General features: G+C 42.3%; 1 protein-coding gene across 1 annotated transcript in view; it reads left to right on the top strand.

Moving 5' to 3' along the window:
• Positions 1–1,471: 1,471 nt before the first annotated feature.
• The window catches only part of BNC1 (basonuclin zinc finger protein 1), a 94,753-nt gene continuing 82,317 nt past the window's right edge, over positions 1,472–13,907 (top strand). The window contains exon 1 of the mRNA XM_063142404.1: positions 1,472–1,617. Within this exon, the coding sequence (XP_062998474.1) occupies positions 1,591–1,617 (27 nt within the window). The 5' untranslated portion in view covers positions 1,472–1,590. The remainder of the gene's footprint in view (positions 1,618–13,907) is intronic.

Genomic DNA, 13,907 nt, shown 5'->3' with positions numbered 1-13,907 from the left:
AGAATCTTAACCCTTTGGCATAACATGGGAGCTTTTATAACCCAACACTTCCCAAACAACACATCATGATATTCTGAATGATGCAAAAAAAAATACTGAAAGGGTGAGGTAAGGGGAAAGCTGGCGAGTCCTTCAGGTCTCTGCCCCATCACAGCTTCTAAAAAAATATGTTGATAGTATGCTGGCCAGAAATAAAAATGGCTAGGCCTCCTGTGCTTTTTGCCATGTACAATGCCCCTCTGGCATTCACATGTGCTGGCAAAGTGACACAAGACACTCACATCAGTGAGACTTCTTTTTATTGTGGAAATCTCACGGTAACAGACTTAATGGTTACTCCCTCCGAAAACACACTTAAAGCTGAATTATGGTCAGAACACTTTAGGCTCTATTCTTCAGGCCATCACAAAGGGTGTTGGGGAATTCTTGAAAGGCCTAACAAACCATCTGCACAGACATTCCAAAACTATTCCTAATAAATCTACCTACATTCTACAAGGTTTCCAGCCTTGATGAAGACCTGCACATGACACTTTTCATAGTTGAGCAGGAGAGGACATTTCGTCAAGTGTAGCTTGCTGAAATCCCCTCATCTTTATAACTATTACAGATACCGAAACTCAGTCCTTTTTTGAATCTGGCCTCCCCGCTTCCTTCAGAATGTTGCGTTCTGGATTTTTCCTGTACTAATATATTTCTGAAGCACTGTTGGTTAAGCAGGACAAACCAATAAACGAGAGGTACAGAATCTCTTTCAGCAGAAGAGCCAAATTCCATTTCAGAGAAGGTTCTTGGCAGCCACATTCCCATGGTGGGTGGGCCCAAAAGGCTAAATGGGGTGGAGCCAAAATACCAGCATAGTGTAGCTTAAAGCTCTTACTGTCGGTAACTAGGAGAGGCGTTTCAACTTTTTAGAATTGGGGGCAGGACTGCACAAAAGCTGGGAAACCAGCCAACCATTGGTGGTTTGGGAAAGGGGCAGGGCAAGAGAAAGGAGGCAGGGCATTCTGGGGAACCCTGGAAATATTTCAATACCATTCAATATGGTTGCCACCTTTTTTTTCTAGCCATGTTCCTATGCTTTTAATGGGACCCTGACATGCATGCATGAAATAGGAAAAGCTTTCCCCCATCATTTATCTCCATGCCAAGGAAAGCATCACTTGCTTGTTTCTGTATGTCTGGCTACTGTTCAAGGCACAGTGGCAGGGCCAGGAGAGAGGGGGGAAGGTTGCACAGCAATCCTGACAATTCAACCCCCTCATTCTATTTATATTCTACTGTTGGGTCTTCTGAGCACTGGGATTCCTCTGAAGGCGCATTTTTGTAAACAAATTAAGTTCTGGAAGCGAGCCCACTTGGCTCGGTTATCAAAGCTACTGGTTATGGCAGGATTCTCGCAAAGGCAGGGCTTGCTGATCCGGCAACAAGGTATAACATCTGGATCTGAAATCGCCACCAGTGGCCAGTTTCTAAAAGAAGAAGCAACCGACTTGCCCGTGGTACAGATAGATGACACAGCTTTGCTCTGCAAGTACTGTACCACGCATCCAGAAGTGCTTTGCCATGGTATGGCTCTGACTTTGGGGAATGTGCTACTTCAGCATGCAGGTGATGGTAAGTGGTGGCTTGTTTACTCGAACGCTTGCACAACAATAACAACTCCCTCCTTGAACATAGACAAGTAGCATATCAGGGAGAAAAGTGTGATCTTTGATGTACTCGTTTTCTGTGTATACGAAGCCATCTGTTTGGTAGGACTGTACCACATACCATGTCTGAATTCATCCCTAATTCCAACCCTATGAAATAGGTGCTGGTTGTTTCATGAGAAGGGCAATTTGCTTCATGTGTTGCCAGGAGAAATATATCTTTTATGTGCCCTGTTGCATGGATTAACCTGGCAAGGACAAACAGATGGGTGCTCTGAATCAAGTGAATGGCTGAGCCTGGAGATATTTATTTGGAAGTCAGTCCCAGTGAGTTCCGTGGCACTTAACTCAAAATTAGGTGGGTTTGAGATTGCATCCTTAAAACTTTTTTTGGTGTTGCTCCTTCGCATATGTGTTTTATGTTGCTATAACAACACATACAGACAGAGTATTTTCCTTCCAGGATTGTGAGGAGGGTAGGTCAGGAAGTGTAAACAAATGACAAGCCAGAAGGACATGAACTAATTAGCATATTTATATTATTTGTAATTGACATAACTTGTAGAGATAATGCTGCTGTGTGGGGGGGGGACAGGGGCTTTTGAGCTTCTGAGTTTTTTAACATATCCACAATCGTGTTTTTCAAAGAGTCCTTTCCAACCAAGAGGGGCTAGTAACTTAAACTGTTGTTGTTTTTAAAGCACCAAAATGACATTCCCATTCTCTGTGCTTTAAAAACAACCCGCTTTAACAACATTCTTTGAGCTTTAATAACAAGCGCATGCACAGAAGTGCCGTGCAGAGTGCCGTTGTTCATGTCTACTTGGAAGGAAGCCCCCATTGGGTTCAATGGGATGTACTTTACATAAGCGCATAATGGATTCCAGCCTTATTGGCCAGGGCATGGCCCATTATTTACATCATGTGTATTTAAGGGCCAGTTATCAGCCAGTCTTCGTGCATGTTGAAGTATGGCTTATGCAGTGCTAAAAAACCCTCTCTGCTAGTGGCCCATTGTGGCCTGCCTTTGCATCGCAGCTGAACCCATGGTGAAGTGCCTAAGGTGAAGCATCCGTCAGACTGGACCCATGGTGAAGTGCTCAAGGTGACGCAGGTGTCTGGTTGTTTCAATTTGTGCAAAAAGCATTGGTCAATCCGCTTTGCTCAGCACAAGGATCTGAGCAATGGCTGGTTCAAGCACCATCACCAGAAGCAGCAATGGCAACATCTCAAAGGCCTGGGGAGTGGAACATTTCCCATTCTCATTCCGCCAGAGCAGCTGCGGGCAACTTGTGGTCCTCCAGATGTTTTGGCCTATAAGCCTCATTTGCCCTAGTTAGCATAGCCAATGGGGAGGTATGATGGGAATTGTGGGGCCGAAACAATTCTATAGGGCCACAAGTTTCCCATTCCTGCCCCAGAGTATTCTCCTGCCACAGGGAAGAGGCAGGAGCTGAAGGTTGTCCAGCCACCTGTGTAAGGAGATGTCCCATCCTCCCAGGAACCAAAACATCTTGTGCTGTCTGGCCCTCAGGGCTGTCCTAAAACATTTTGCCATGAGGCAAAGGACAAGATGGCACCCCCTTCCAGATAAGGCCTGGTTGCTAGGTAGCACAATGAGCAGTGGGGCAATTCTCCTCTTCAAAAAGCCAAACAATAGCAATAAAATCATCTGAGGCAACCCACCTCAACATGCTGCCCTCCAGATGTGTTTGCCTAAAACTCCCATGTTGACTGGGGATGATGGTAGTTGCATCCCAACACCTCTGGAAGGTACCAGGTTGGTGAAAGCTGTAAAGCCCATGTCGTGGTCATTTTCCATCTGTGTCCCCACAGAGGTTTCATAAGTCACCACCGCCTGGGCTTGTCAGGCAGAAAGTTGGGAGATAAATATTTTATAGTAATATTTTATTATAATAATTTATTATTATTATAAAATGTCATAATAATTTATAATAATAATATATAAATAATTATTTGTAGTAATATAAAATAAAAATGCTTGTGACTATTTGATTGTTTGCCCAGCTGCCATTCATATCCGTTCAATTTTCCTTTCAGCATTATTGCTCCTTGTTACTAATGAGCCCCTCAAAACCACACAAGGGCTGCTTTCCTAGTAAGACACCAATTAAAGAATTTTTACAGGATTAATCATCATCTTAGAACTGTTTCGATAGATCTGCTAAATTCTCTTACCACCCAAACCCTCCCATTCTGTGTCTCTCCGAGATACTGAACCGAACGCCAAGATAACATACCGGCCTCATCTACACCAAGCAGGATATTTCACTATGAAAGCAGTATATAAAAGGCAAGAGCCACCCCCAGTAGGATGTAGCAGTATGAAAGCGCTATATAGTATGTGTCAATGGGCCTCGACATTTGTCAGTGCACTCCAATACCGCTATAAAGCAGTGGTGTGGCTCCTGCCTTTTATATACCGCTTTCATACCACTTTCGTAGTGGAATATCCTACTTGATGTAGATGAGGCCATAGTTTCCTAAAGAAAAGGTGCTACTTCTGGTTAGAAGGCGCAGTCATCTTTCATGTTTACCTTCCCATTACAGTAACACACCCACACCAAAGTAGCCTGCAAAGATAAACATTCCATGCCTGCATTCTCTTAATTCTCAGAGCCCCCCAATTAAAATTCACCCTCACCGAATCTACTGAACCAACCTTGTAGTCCTGTGAAATAGGATTTTTTCCCCTCTTTCTGGAGGTTCAAATACCACACTGACGTTATTTATTTATTTATTTATTTAGTGCATTTGCCCACACTTTGAGTTCATTGGCTGAACCCCTCCAACTTAGTCAATCCCAGCTTTTCTGGCCACATGAGGATTGAACTGATGACTAACTCCCTTCCTTACCGTCTTTCAGAAGAGCCCTAAATATGCATTTCTTCTCCGTGGCTTTCTTTTGAAGGGCTTCTCGGGCTGCTGAACAGAATTTGTTTTAGTTTGACATTGATCTTAATGTTTTAAGGCTGGTTTTAATTGTACTGTTGGCTTGTATTTCTTTGTTTTCACTTTGTATCACTGATGCATAATTGATGCCTTCCAGATGTTTTGGAAATCAACTCCCATCAGCCCCAACCAGCATGGCCAATGGTCAGAAAAACTGGGACTTGATGTTGAAAACATCTGGAGGGCATCAGGTTGTGGAAAGCGTTGTTGTTATCATCATCATCATCATCATCATCATCATCATCATCATCATCCTTGAGCGAGTTTTTACCCTTAAATGGAGCCTGTATTTTAAATAAATAAATAAATAAAGCCCTTTCTTTTTTCTATCATAGAACTTAGGGGAACATACGTGTAGTTCCCAAGGGGGCTCTCATCTACACAGACCCAAACCTGCTTAGCTTTAGCATAGTTGCAACATCGTACACCCTCAGGCCACGCTTTCATTGGTTTTCTGGTTGAAATCTACATTAATTAGAAATTACATTTGATGCAAAATGTTCGCTCTCCCACTTGGTATCCCCTATTAATTACGTTTCCAGGTGTTAACAATCCAGGTGAAATGCTTTCTTAGGCTGCCATCCTATACACACATACCTGGGAATAAATCCCTTTGAAAACAACAGGGTATACCTCTAAGGAGAAATGTATAGGATTGCACCACTTCTGCAAACACCCACCCACTTCATCCATCTGCTGCTGAATACTTGAACCACATATCAAATGGCTTATAGAGCTAGTGCTGGCCCTTGCTTCTATGCAATCTTGTGCCTGTTTAGCCCAAAGTAATCCCCACTGAGTTCAATGGCGCTTACCCCTGGTCTTACATTCCATCACCTTCGATCTCTTCAGATGCTAATGTGTATTACTTCACTCCCTTCAAAATCCTGGGGCGGGCTGTGAGTTGTAGGCCTTTTTTTTTCCTGTCTAAACATGCATAGGATTGCACCTTTACTAGGAAGCAAGTCTCACTGAAGCCAGCAGGGCTTACTCCCCACGAGACATCCTTGGGATTGAACCGTCAAGAGCATGATGCTATACTCAGAAGTAAAAACATGCTTGGGACGGCAGCCCTAACTGCTTTGATTTATTGGAGCTTTCCAGAGAATCTCGCTTGTACTGCAATGTAACCCATGTCAAGGAGAGATAAGAGGGCTCTGTTTGTTTAGTTAAAAAGCAAAAAAAAATTCAGCAAAGAAGCACTTTCCTGCTCAAGAAGGGGTTAATCTTACAGACCTCTTCAGAGACATCTGGCAAAAGCTGTGGGTGTTGGCTGTGGCAGATCCCAGGTCTGTACCAGTCTCTACAAGGGAGCTGTCACGGCTGATGATTTATCCTCCTTACACCACCACCCTTCCATGTCGTGGGGTAAGGGATGTTGAAACTGCTGTGGCTATTACAAGAAATATGAAAAACATGACCATTATGATTTAATATCTAGAGAGGCCTGGGTGGTTGGCCCCTGTTCACAACTGGTCAACATACTGGAAATAAATCCATGCCTCTCCACCACCACAACATGCTTCTTTTTCTTTAAACAATCTGGGTATTTAGGACAGGAAGGGTGCAATGTTATGCATGTTTAGACAGGAAAAAGTCCTGCAAGTCCCAGCATCCCCCAGGCAGCCAACTGCCCAAGGCCAACCACCCAGGCCTCCTTCAATTTTGCCTTCAACCCTACCCGCCAGTGGAATGCAGGCCCTGAGATTTTCTCTGGAACGGAATTGGGCCCTGTGGACTGAGAAAGGTCCGACACCCCTGCCTTGCAGGGCTGTTGTAAGGGGGACTGCTAGAAAATGCATGTGAAGCACTATACAAATGTGAAGCATTCTTGGGGATTAACTGGGAGCACCTCTGAAGACAACTCTAATGAATAAATTCAACAAAGGCTCCAATCTTACGCACTCTTATTTGGAATTCAGCTCCATTCAAGCACAGTCCTATGCATATTTAGACAGAAAAGGGTCCTACAAGTCCAAGGATTCCCCAGCCACAATCCTTGGACTTTTAAATTACAAGGGAATCCTTGGACTTTTAAATTACACTATGCTGGAAGTTGTAGGACTTTCCCCCACTACCACCATCTAAACATGCATAGGATAGCACCAGGAAAAAAATGGGGGTGAGGTGGGGTCGACAGTGTTCAGACAAGCAGCAGCATTTATTTATATGCCACTTTCCCACACGATTGCGCCCAAAGCGACTCACAACATAGCAAATGAATAGCAGTAAATATAACTTACAAGATGGGTGACCATATGGAAAGGAGGACAGAGCTCCTGTATCTTCATCACAACAGTGAAAGCTGCAGAAGCCCTGCCCTCTTTTGTATCTGGTCACTCTCGCTAAAGAGGGCAGGGCTCCTGCAGCTTTAACTGTTGTGATGAAGAGGGAATTTCACCAGGTGTTTCTGAAATTCCCTTTTCTAGTCAACTGTTAAAGATACAGGAGCCCTGTCCTCCTTTTCATACAGTCACCTGAATCAAACAGCAATACATAGAGAACATTTTTTTTAAAAACAAACAAACATCTGTCTGTGCTTGACATCATTAAAATAATAGAGACGAGAAAAGAAAGGTGTAGCTTGCACAATCGTTGCATAGTGTAGTTTATAAGTAGAGGTGCCCAGTTAGAAATTATTCATATAATTTAAATATTTATTTACTTATTTATTTTATTTACAATATTTATATACCGCTCCCCATTGAAAATTTCAGAGCGGTGTACAAGATAAAATAAAATTAAAACAGAATAAAACACTTTAAAATAGATTTTAAAAGAAGCAAAATATACAGTAAACCGTGGTATTTTATTTATTTACAATTTATTTATTACAGTGCATGTCTCCATAGTGAGGAAGATGGTGGCCTCTGTGCCCTACCGTTTAGTCTGTTCTTCAGGTGCTAAGCCTTGATGGGCAACAGTTCTTTATCTTTTTTATGAGCCTGCCCATGCTTTGAGATCTTCTGGAGAGGCCCTTCTTTTAGTCCCACCTTCTTCACAGGCACGCTTGGTGGGAACATGGGAGAGGGCCTTCTCGGTGGCTGCTCCAGTGCTCTGGAACTCTCTTCCCGGGGAAGCTAGGCTGGCTCCCTCCTTGATGGGCTTTCGGAAGCAGGCTAAAACTTTTTTGTTCCAGCAGGCCTTTGGAGAATAATCCAGCCCTCCATCTATGTTAATGTTTTATAATTTTGTTGTGTATTTTTAATTGTTTATGGTTTTGTTTCCCTCCCCCCCCCCATGTATATTTTAAACTTTGTAAGGCCGCCTTGAGGCCCAGCATTGGGCAAAAGGCGGGATACAAATAAATATTGTTGTTATTGTTATTATTATTATTATTATTATTATTATTATTATTATTATTATTTTCTACAATACTTAAACATACACCATTACAATTAAAACAAAACAACATACTATATAAATGTTGAATAACATCGATATCATATCTATATAAACATAACCAAACTTAACATACAAGTGCACCCCCCACCTCGGGATCTCATTCCTGATTCCAAAATCTCATACTTTCTTCTGCTGGTGGTTCCCCACTTCCCTTAGAAAACACAAATATTAGGAACTGTTTCCAAATTCCTTCAAAATCATTTGTTTTAGCTATACCTCTTCTCCATTTAATATTACAAGTCAATTTATCATTAATAGCTATATCCCATACTTCTTTATACCATTCTTCAATACAATATTCCCCTTGAATCTTCCAGTTCCTAGCTACAATCAATCCTGCTGCAGTCAGCAAATTCGTTAGCAATTCCTTAGTTTCTTTTTTACATTTTAAATCTTCAAATAGTGACAGTAATGCTACTTTAGGTGTTCGCTCTGTGTTCATTCCCACAATTTCTTCAATCTCCAAAAACACCATCTTCCACAATTTTTGTACATATTTGCATTCCCACCACATATGTAAATACATTCTTTATCTTTAAACCGGAACTGAACAGGGCAGCCCTTCATACCGAACATGGAGGAGCAGCTTGTGGCCTGCCAGCTGTTTTGGCCCAACTGCCATCAGGCTGAGTCAGCATAGCCAGTAGTGAGGGCTGATGGGAGTTGTAGGCCAAAACATCCAAAGAGCCACAAGTGTCCCACCCCTGAAACAGAGGATGACTATTTTTATTTATTTATTTATTTATTTATTTATTGCATTTTTATACCGCCCAATAGCCGAAGCTCTCTGGGTGGTTCACAAAAATTAAAACATTCAAAGTATAAAACAACAGTATAAAACCATAATATAAAATACAATATAAAAGCTCAACCAGATAAAAACAGCAGCAATGCAAAATTACAAATTTAAAACACCAAGTTAAAATGTATTGATAGACTGTTAAAATGCTGGGAGAATAAAAAGGTCTTCACCTGGCGTCTAAAAGCATATAATGTAGGTGCCAAGCGAACCTCCTTAGGGAGCTCATTCCACAGCCGGGGTGCCACAGCAGAGAAGGCCCTCCTCCTGGTAGCCACCTGCCTCACTTCCTTTGGCAGGGGCTCGCGGAGAAGGACCCCTGAGGATGACCTTTAAGACTTTAAATAGAAGGTGGTCCTCTGGCAACCACCCCACATCACAGCATTTTCTGATCCGCTAGTACACTGCGGGCAATATCAGGAGTCAAGAAGCGATGCATTTCATGCATTCCGCAGAGGCAAACTGGGATTTGCCTTCAGGAAGGCGCTGATTCCTTTTCCCTGGCAAATTCATAACTTTAGGCCAGACCTCAGTGTCAAATCATTAACGATCCCATCATGGTAATGCTATAGCCCTCTTGCGCATTTATATCTCGTAGGACACACATTGACATTTGTTGTGGTATTTTGGATGTTGTGAAATAAAAAGCAAGAAATAACACTATGGCCTTAGCTAGACCTAAGGTTTATCCCGGGATCATCCCGGGGTCATCTCTGTTCATGTAAATGACACACAGGGGATCCCGGGAGCAGGCAGGGATGACCACGGGACAATTCCGGGATAAACCTTAGGTCTAGCTAAGGCCTATGAAACTGGTATATTGTTATCTTTTCGGTGCCACGTCAAGACTTTTCTCTTCTCCCAGGCAGTTAACAACATATGCTGAGTGTGTTTTTTTAACTGATCCCAGAATAGTTGTTTTAAATGGATATTGTTGGTTTTATGCTTTTGATGGTTTAAAAATTTTGCATATTTGTTTTTAATGTTCACTGTTTTTAACTTTTTATAAACTGCTGAGAGAGTTTCGGCTATGGGGCGGTAAATAAATAGATATATGGAATGTGTAATGCCCTGAACCGTTATCAGTGCACTTCAATACTGCTATAAATCAGTAATGTAGATTTCCCTTTAGGCCAGACGATCTATACCGTGTGTCAGATCATTACGAATGTGGGATAAAAAGCAGGTAATAATAACACTATGAAAGCAGTATATGGAATGTGTAATGTGCCCCAATAGTTATCAGTGCGCTTCAATACCTCTATAAAGCAGTAGTGTAGTTTATTTTGATGTTCCTATTTTTGACCTCAATGCCCCCCACCCCGAAACAACATACAAAGGTTCCAATGCAGAATGCAAAAATTCTGCATGGAAATTGACATACAAGGAATTTATATTAAAGTAATTTCTTAAGCAGCCTTGGAATGAGGAGGGCTGTGTTTTGGTTCTAGTCTAACCTCTGTGTGTGTGTGTGTGTGTGTGTGTGTACAGACATAGTTATGTATTCCAAGATCTTCCTAGTATCCCTTCTTGCCTTCAGAACTAGAGAGAGTGAAAGAAACAAAATTCTCAAGACTGCTGAAACTTTAATGCACAAAGCAACGGTAATGTTTATATGCTCCCGCTACATAACGCTAAGCTAGAGTACTATTGATTTCCCTCACCCACCCACCCTTTCCGCTGCTTTCAAAGGATTCCCTTAAATTGTGGCACCGGTGTCTTCTGCGTTGGATTCAAGAGAGCCAAAGGAATTCATGTGAAAGGACGTTTCATACATCTCCCCTCCCCTCCAAAAAAAAACCTGGTACCTTCAACAATTCCCGTTCTCCGCAGCCAGCATGGTTGTTATTGGATAACCCTGTTAATGAAGCGATTATGGGTGTGATCCTCTGCATGTTTAGATAGAAAAAAGTCCTAAAACTTTCAGCATTCCCCAGCTGGGGATTGCTGGATGTTACAGGATGATGATGATTTTGCTGTTTTTATTCTGTAATTGTTAGGGTGACCGTATAGAAAGGAGGAAACATAGAATCATAGAATAGTAGAGTTGGAAGGGGCCCATAAGGCCATCAAGTCGAAACCCCTGCTCAGTGCAGGAATCCACCCTAAAGCATACCTGACAGATGGCTGTCCAGCTGCCTCTTGAAGGCCTCTAGTGTGGGAGAGCCCACAACCTCCCTAGGTAACTGGTTCCATTGTCGTACTGCTCTAACAGTCAGGAAGTTTTTCCTGATGTCCATCCGGAAGCTGGTTTCCTGTAACTTCAGCCCGTTATTCCGTGTCCTGCACTCTGGGAGGATCAAGAAGAGATCCTGGCCCTCCTCTGTGTGACAACCTTTTAAGTATTTGAAGAGTGCTATCATGTCTCCCCTGAATCTTCTCTTCTCCAGGCTAAACATGCCCAGTTCTTTCAGTCTCTCTTCATAGGACTCCTGTATCTTTAACAGTTGCATAGAAAAGGGAATTTCAGTAGGTGTCATTTCTATGCATGTAGCCCCTGGTGTAACAGTTAAAGCTGCAGGAGCTCTACCCTCTTTTGTACCTGGTCATGCTAGGTAGGGTTTCTGCAGCTTTAACTGTTGTGATGAAGCAGGAATTTCACCAGGGGCTGCATGCATACAAATGACACCTGCTGAAATTCCCTTTTCTTTACAACTGTTAAAGATACAGGAGCCCTGTCCTCTTTTCCATATGGCCACACTAGTAATGGTTATGTTTTCATTGTATTAATGTGTTTTATCGTTTTAATCTATTTTAGGTTATTTTGTATGCTGCCTTAATTTCCCCTTTTTTGGTAGAAATGTGGGGTATAAATCAAATCAAATAAATAAATCATCGTCAGATTTGCAATGTTCTCTTTGGGCTGATCTCTTGTGGTCCAATGAAACAAAGGGAAATAATCATGATATTTAATGCTAATACTTTTGTAGTGCTTTGGGACAGGAGTGGGCGGAAGGTAGATCTCCAGATGTTTTGTATTTCAACTCACAGAAGCCCCCTGCCAGCATGGCCAGGGGTCAAGAATGCTGGGAGTGGTCCCACAACATCTAGCTATCTACCTTCTGCCTCCTCCTGCTTCAGAGCATTCAAAATTGTTCACATACATTGAGTCAGTAAACCCTGCAAGGTAGGCTCTTGTAGTATTATATTCTGGGGCAAGTGAAGAACTGAGGCTAAGAAAGGGGGAAGTCATAATGCCCTGGAGAGATGTTTCTTGATGTAGGTGAGATTTGCACCAGAGGCTTCCTCAGTTGTACTCCTGTAGCAAAACCCATGCATGTTTACTTGGAAGTAGGTCCCACTGTTTAATGGGGCTTACTCCCTAGTAACAGTGTTTAGAACGAACAACATTTGCCCATAGGTGGCAGTACAACCATATTTATATTTAGAAGTCTCTATACGTTGATGTCCCTTTGGAGCTAGTGTTGTGCAGTGGTTAGAGCAGGACTGTGGATCCTTTTTTTCCTCATTTTTTCTCTCTTTTTGGTCCAGAGGACCATATTCGTCCAGGTGGCAGCATGCCAGCTGTGGGTGGGGCCAATGTGGGTGGCGGCAGCTCTACTCTTATTTTTTTTCCATCCCCACACCATTGAAACCCACACACCCAACCAGACACACACACCATTTATATACATACTGTGATAAAATGGTGAGCCATGTATACCACGTAGAGCTCGTTTGAAAAAAGGGGTGGTCTAAATAAATGAGTAAATCTTTCTCCAGCTCTACAGAAATCCCAATATAATATAAACGCAACTCAAGCTCCCTGCAAGTCAAACTATTGTAGTTCAGGGATGTGATAGTGTTAGTTTCTAAATGCTAGTTTCTACATGCAAGGAAATTATTGGTGTTTTTTAAAAACAAAAACAGGTGGTCTACACACACACACACATACATCCCTCTCACATGATGTCTGTAGTGGTACAGTCCTGGGAAGTCTTGAACATATGGTTTCGCTGAACATGAAATTTGGAATCTTGCAAATTGGACTCCTTCGTGTAGGTGAAAAGAGTGTCAGAGGTGGACTGGCAAGCCACAGGTTCAAATCCCTGCTCCATTTTTAATCCATTTTTATTATAAATTTTAACAAAATAAAGCAAAAACAAGAAAGCAAAATGCACGTGTAACTACAGACTTCAAAGGCCTCTGTTTCATATTTTACAACATTCTAAATGACAAAGAAAAAAGGGGGAAAGGAGTAAAATTACGTATAAACTTCAGTAAAGGCAGACCACATATCCAAATACAAGTCCCTGCTCAGTTTTGAAGTTCCCTGGCTGGCCTCAGGCCAGTCACCGTCCCTCAGTTTAACCTGCCTCACAGGGTAATTGTGAGGGTAAAATGGAGAAAGGGATAAACTATGGAGTACCACCTTAAGTTCCTTTCAGGGAAGGTGTGATGCAGAGAGCTTCAGGTATTGGGCGGTATAGAACTATAATAAAAATGAAATAAATGTAAATCAAATAAATAATCCCTCCTTCGAACCGGAATCTCCTGTCAGCTTTCTAAGGTTTGCAGCGCTAAACACGCTAGCTCCTGAATCCCACTGAATTCAGCAGGGTGTAGTTACGAGGAAACAGACCTGGAATTGGCAGTAAACACCCAGGTTGTGTGCCCATGGCCCGTGGTACGCAAAACATTCGGAGTGTTTTGTAACAACAGTGGTAGCATCCAACGGCATTTTTCATTACAGGAACACCCAAACGTTACTGTGGGCATTCTCTTACGAAAGCCCGTGTGCGCTTCAACAAGTCAGGGCATTTGGAGATGGCCTGGGGCTAAGGCAAAGGCTTGGCTCTGTGTGTGTCAAAAGCAACAACAACACACTACATGGTTTTAGTATAAGGCCATGAAACAGGAAATTAATAAAGTGATAAAGTACATAAGTTCGCAGAGCAGCGTGCCAGAAAATAATATCAGCATACCTTACTGGCTTGGCATTCTTTTCTTTTCTCTTCATAATCAGAAATGCAAGCCAAACCTAATTTCCCCACCTCTACTCATATTAGATTCCTAGGTAACTACCTCCAACTATATTTAGCTATTATCATCATCATCATTTCTATATGACCCAGTAG

This window comes from Elgaria multicarinata, chromosome 16 (assembly GCF_023053635.1).
Source record: "Elgaria multicarinata webbii isolate HBS135686 ecotype San Diego chromosome 16, rElgMul1.1.pri, whole genome shotgun sequence".
Classification (NCBI taxonomy): Eukaryota; Metazoa; Chordata; class Lepidosauria; order Squamata; family Anguidae; genus Elgaria; species Elgaria multicarinata.
Note: the sequence above shows the minus strand (reverse complement) of the source record. Positions and strands in the feature narration are given on the sequence as shown.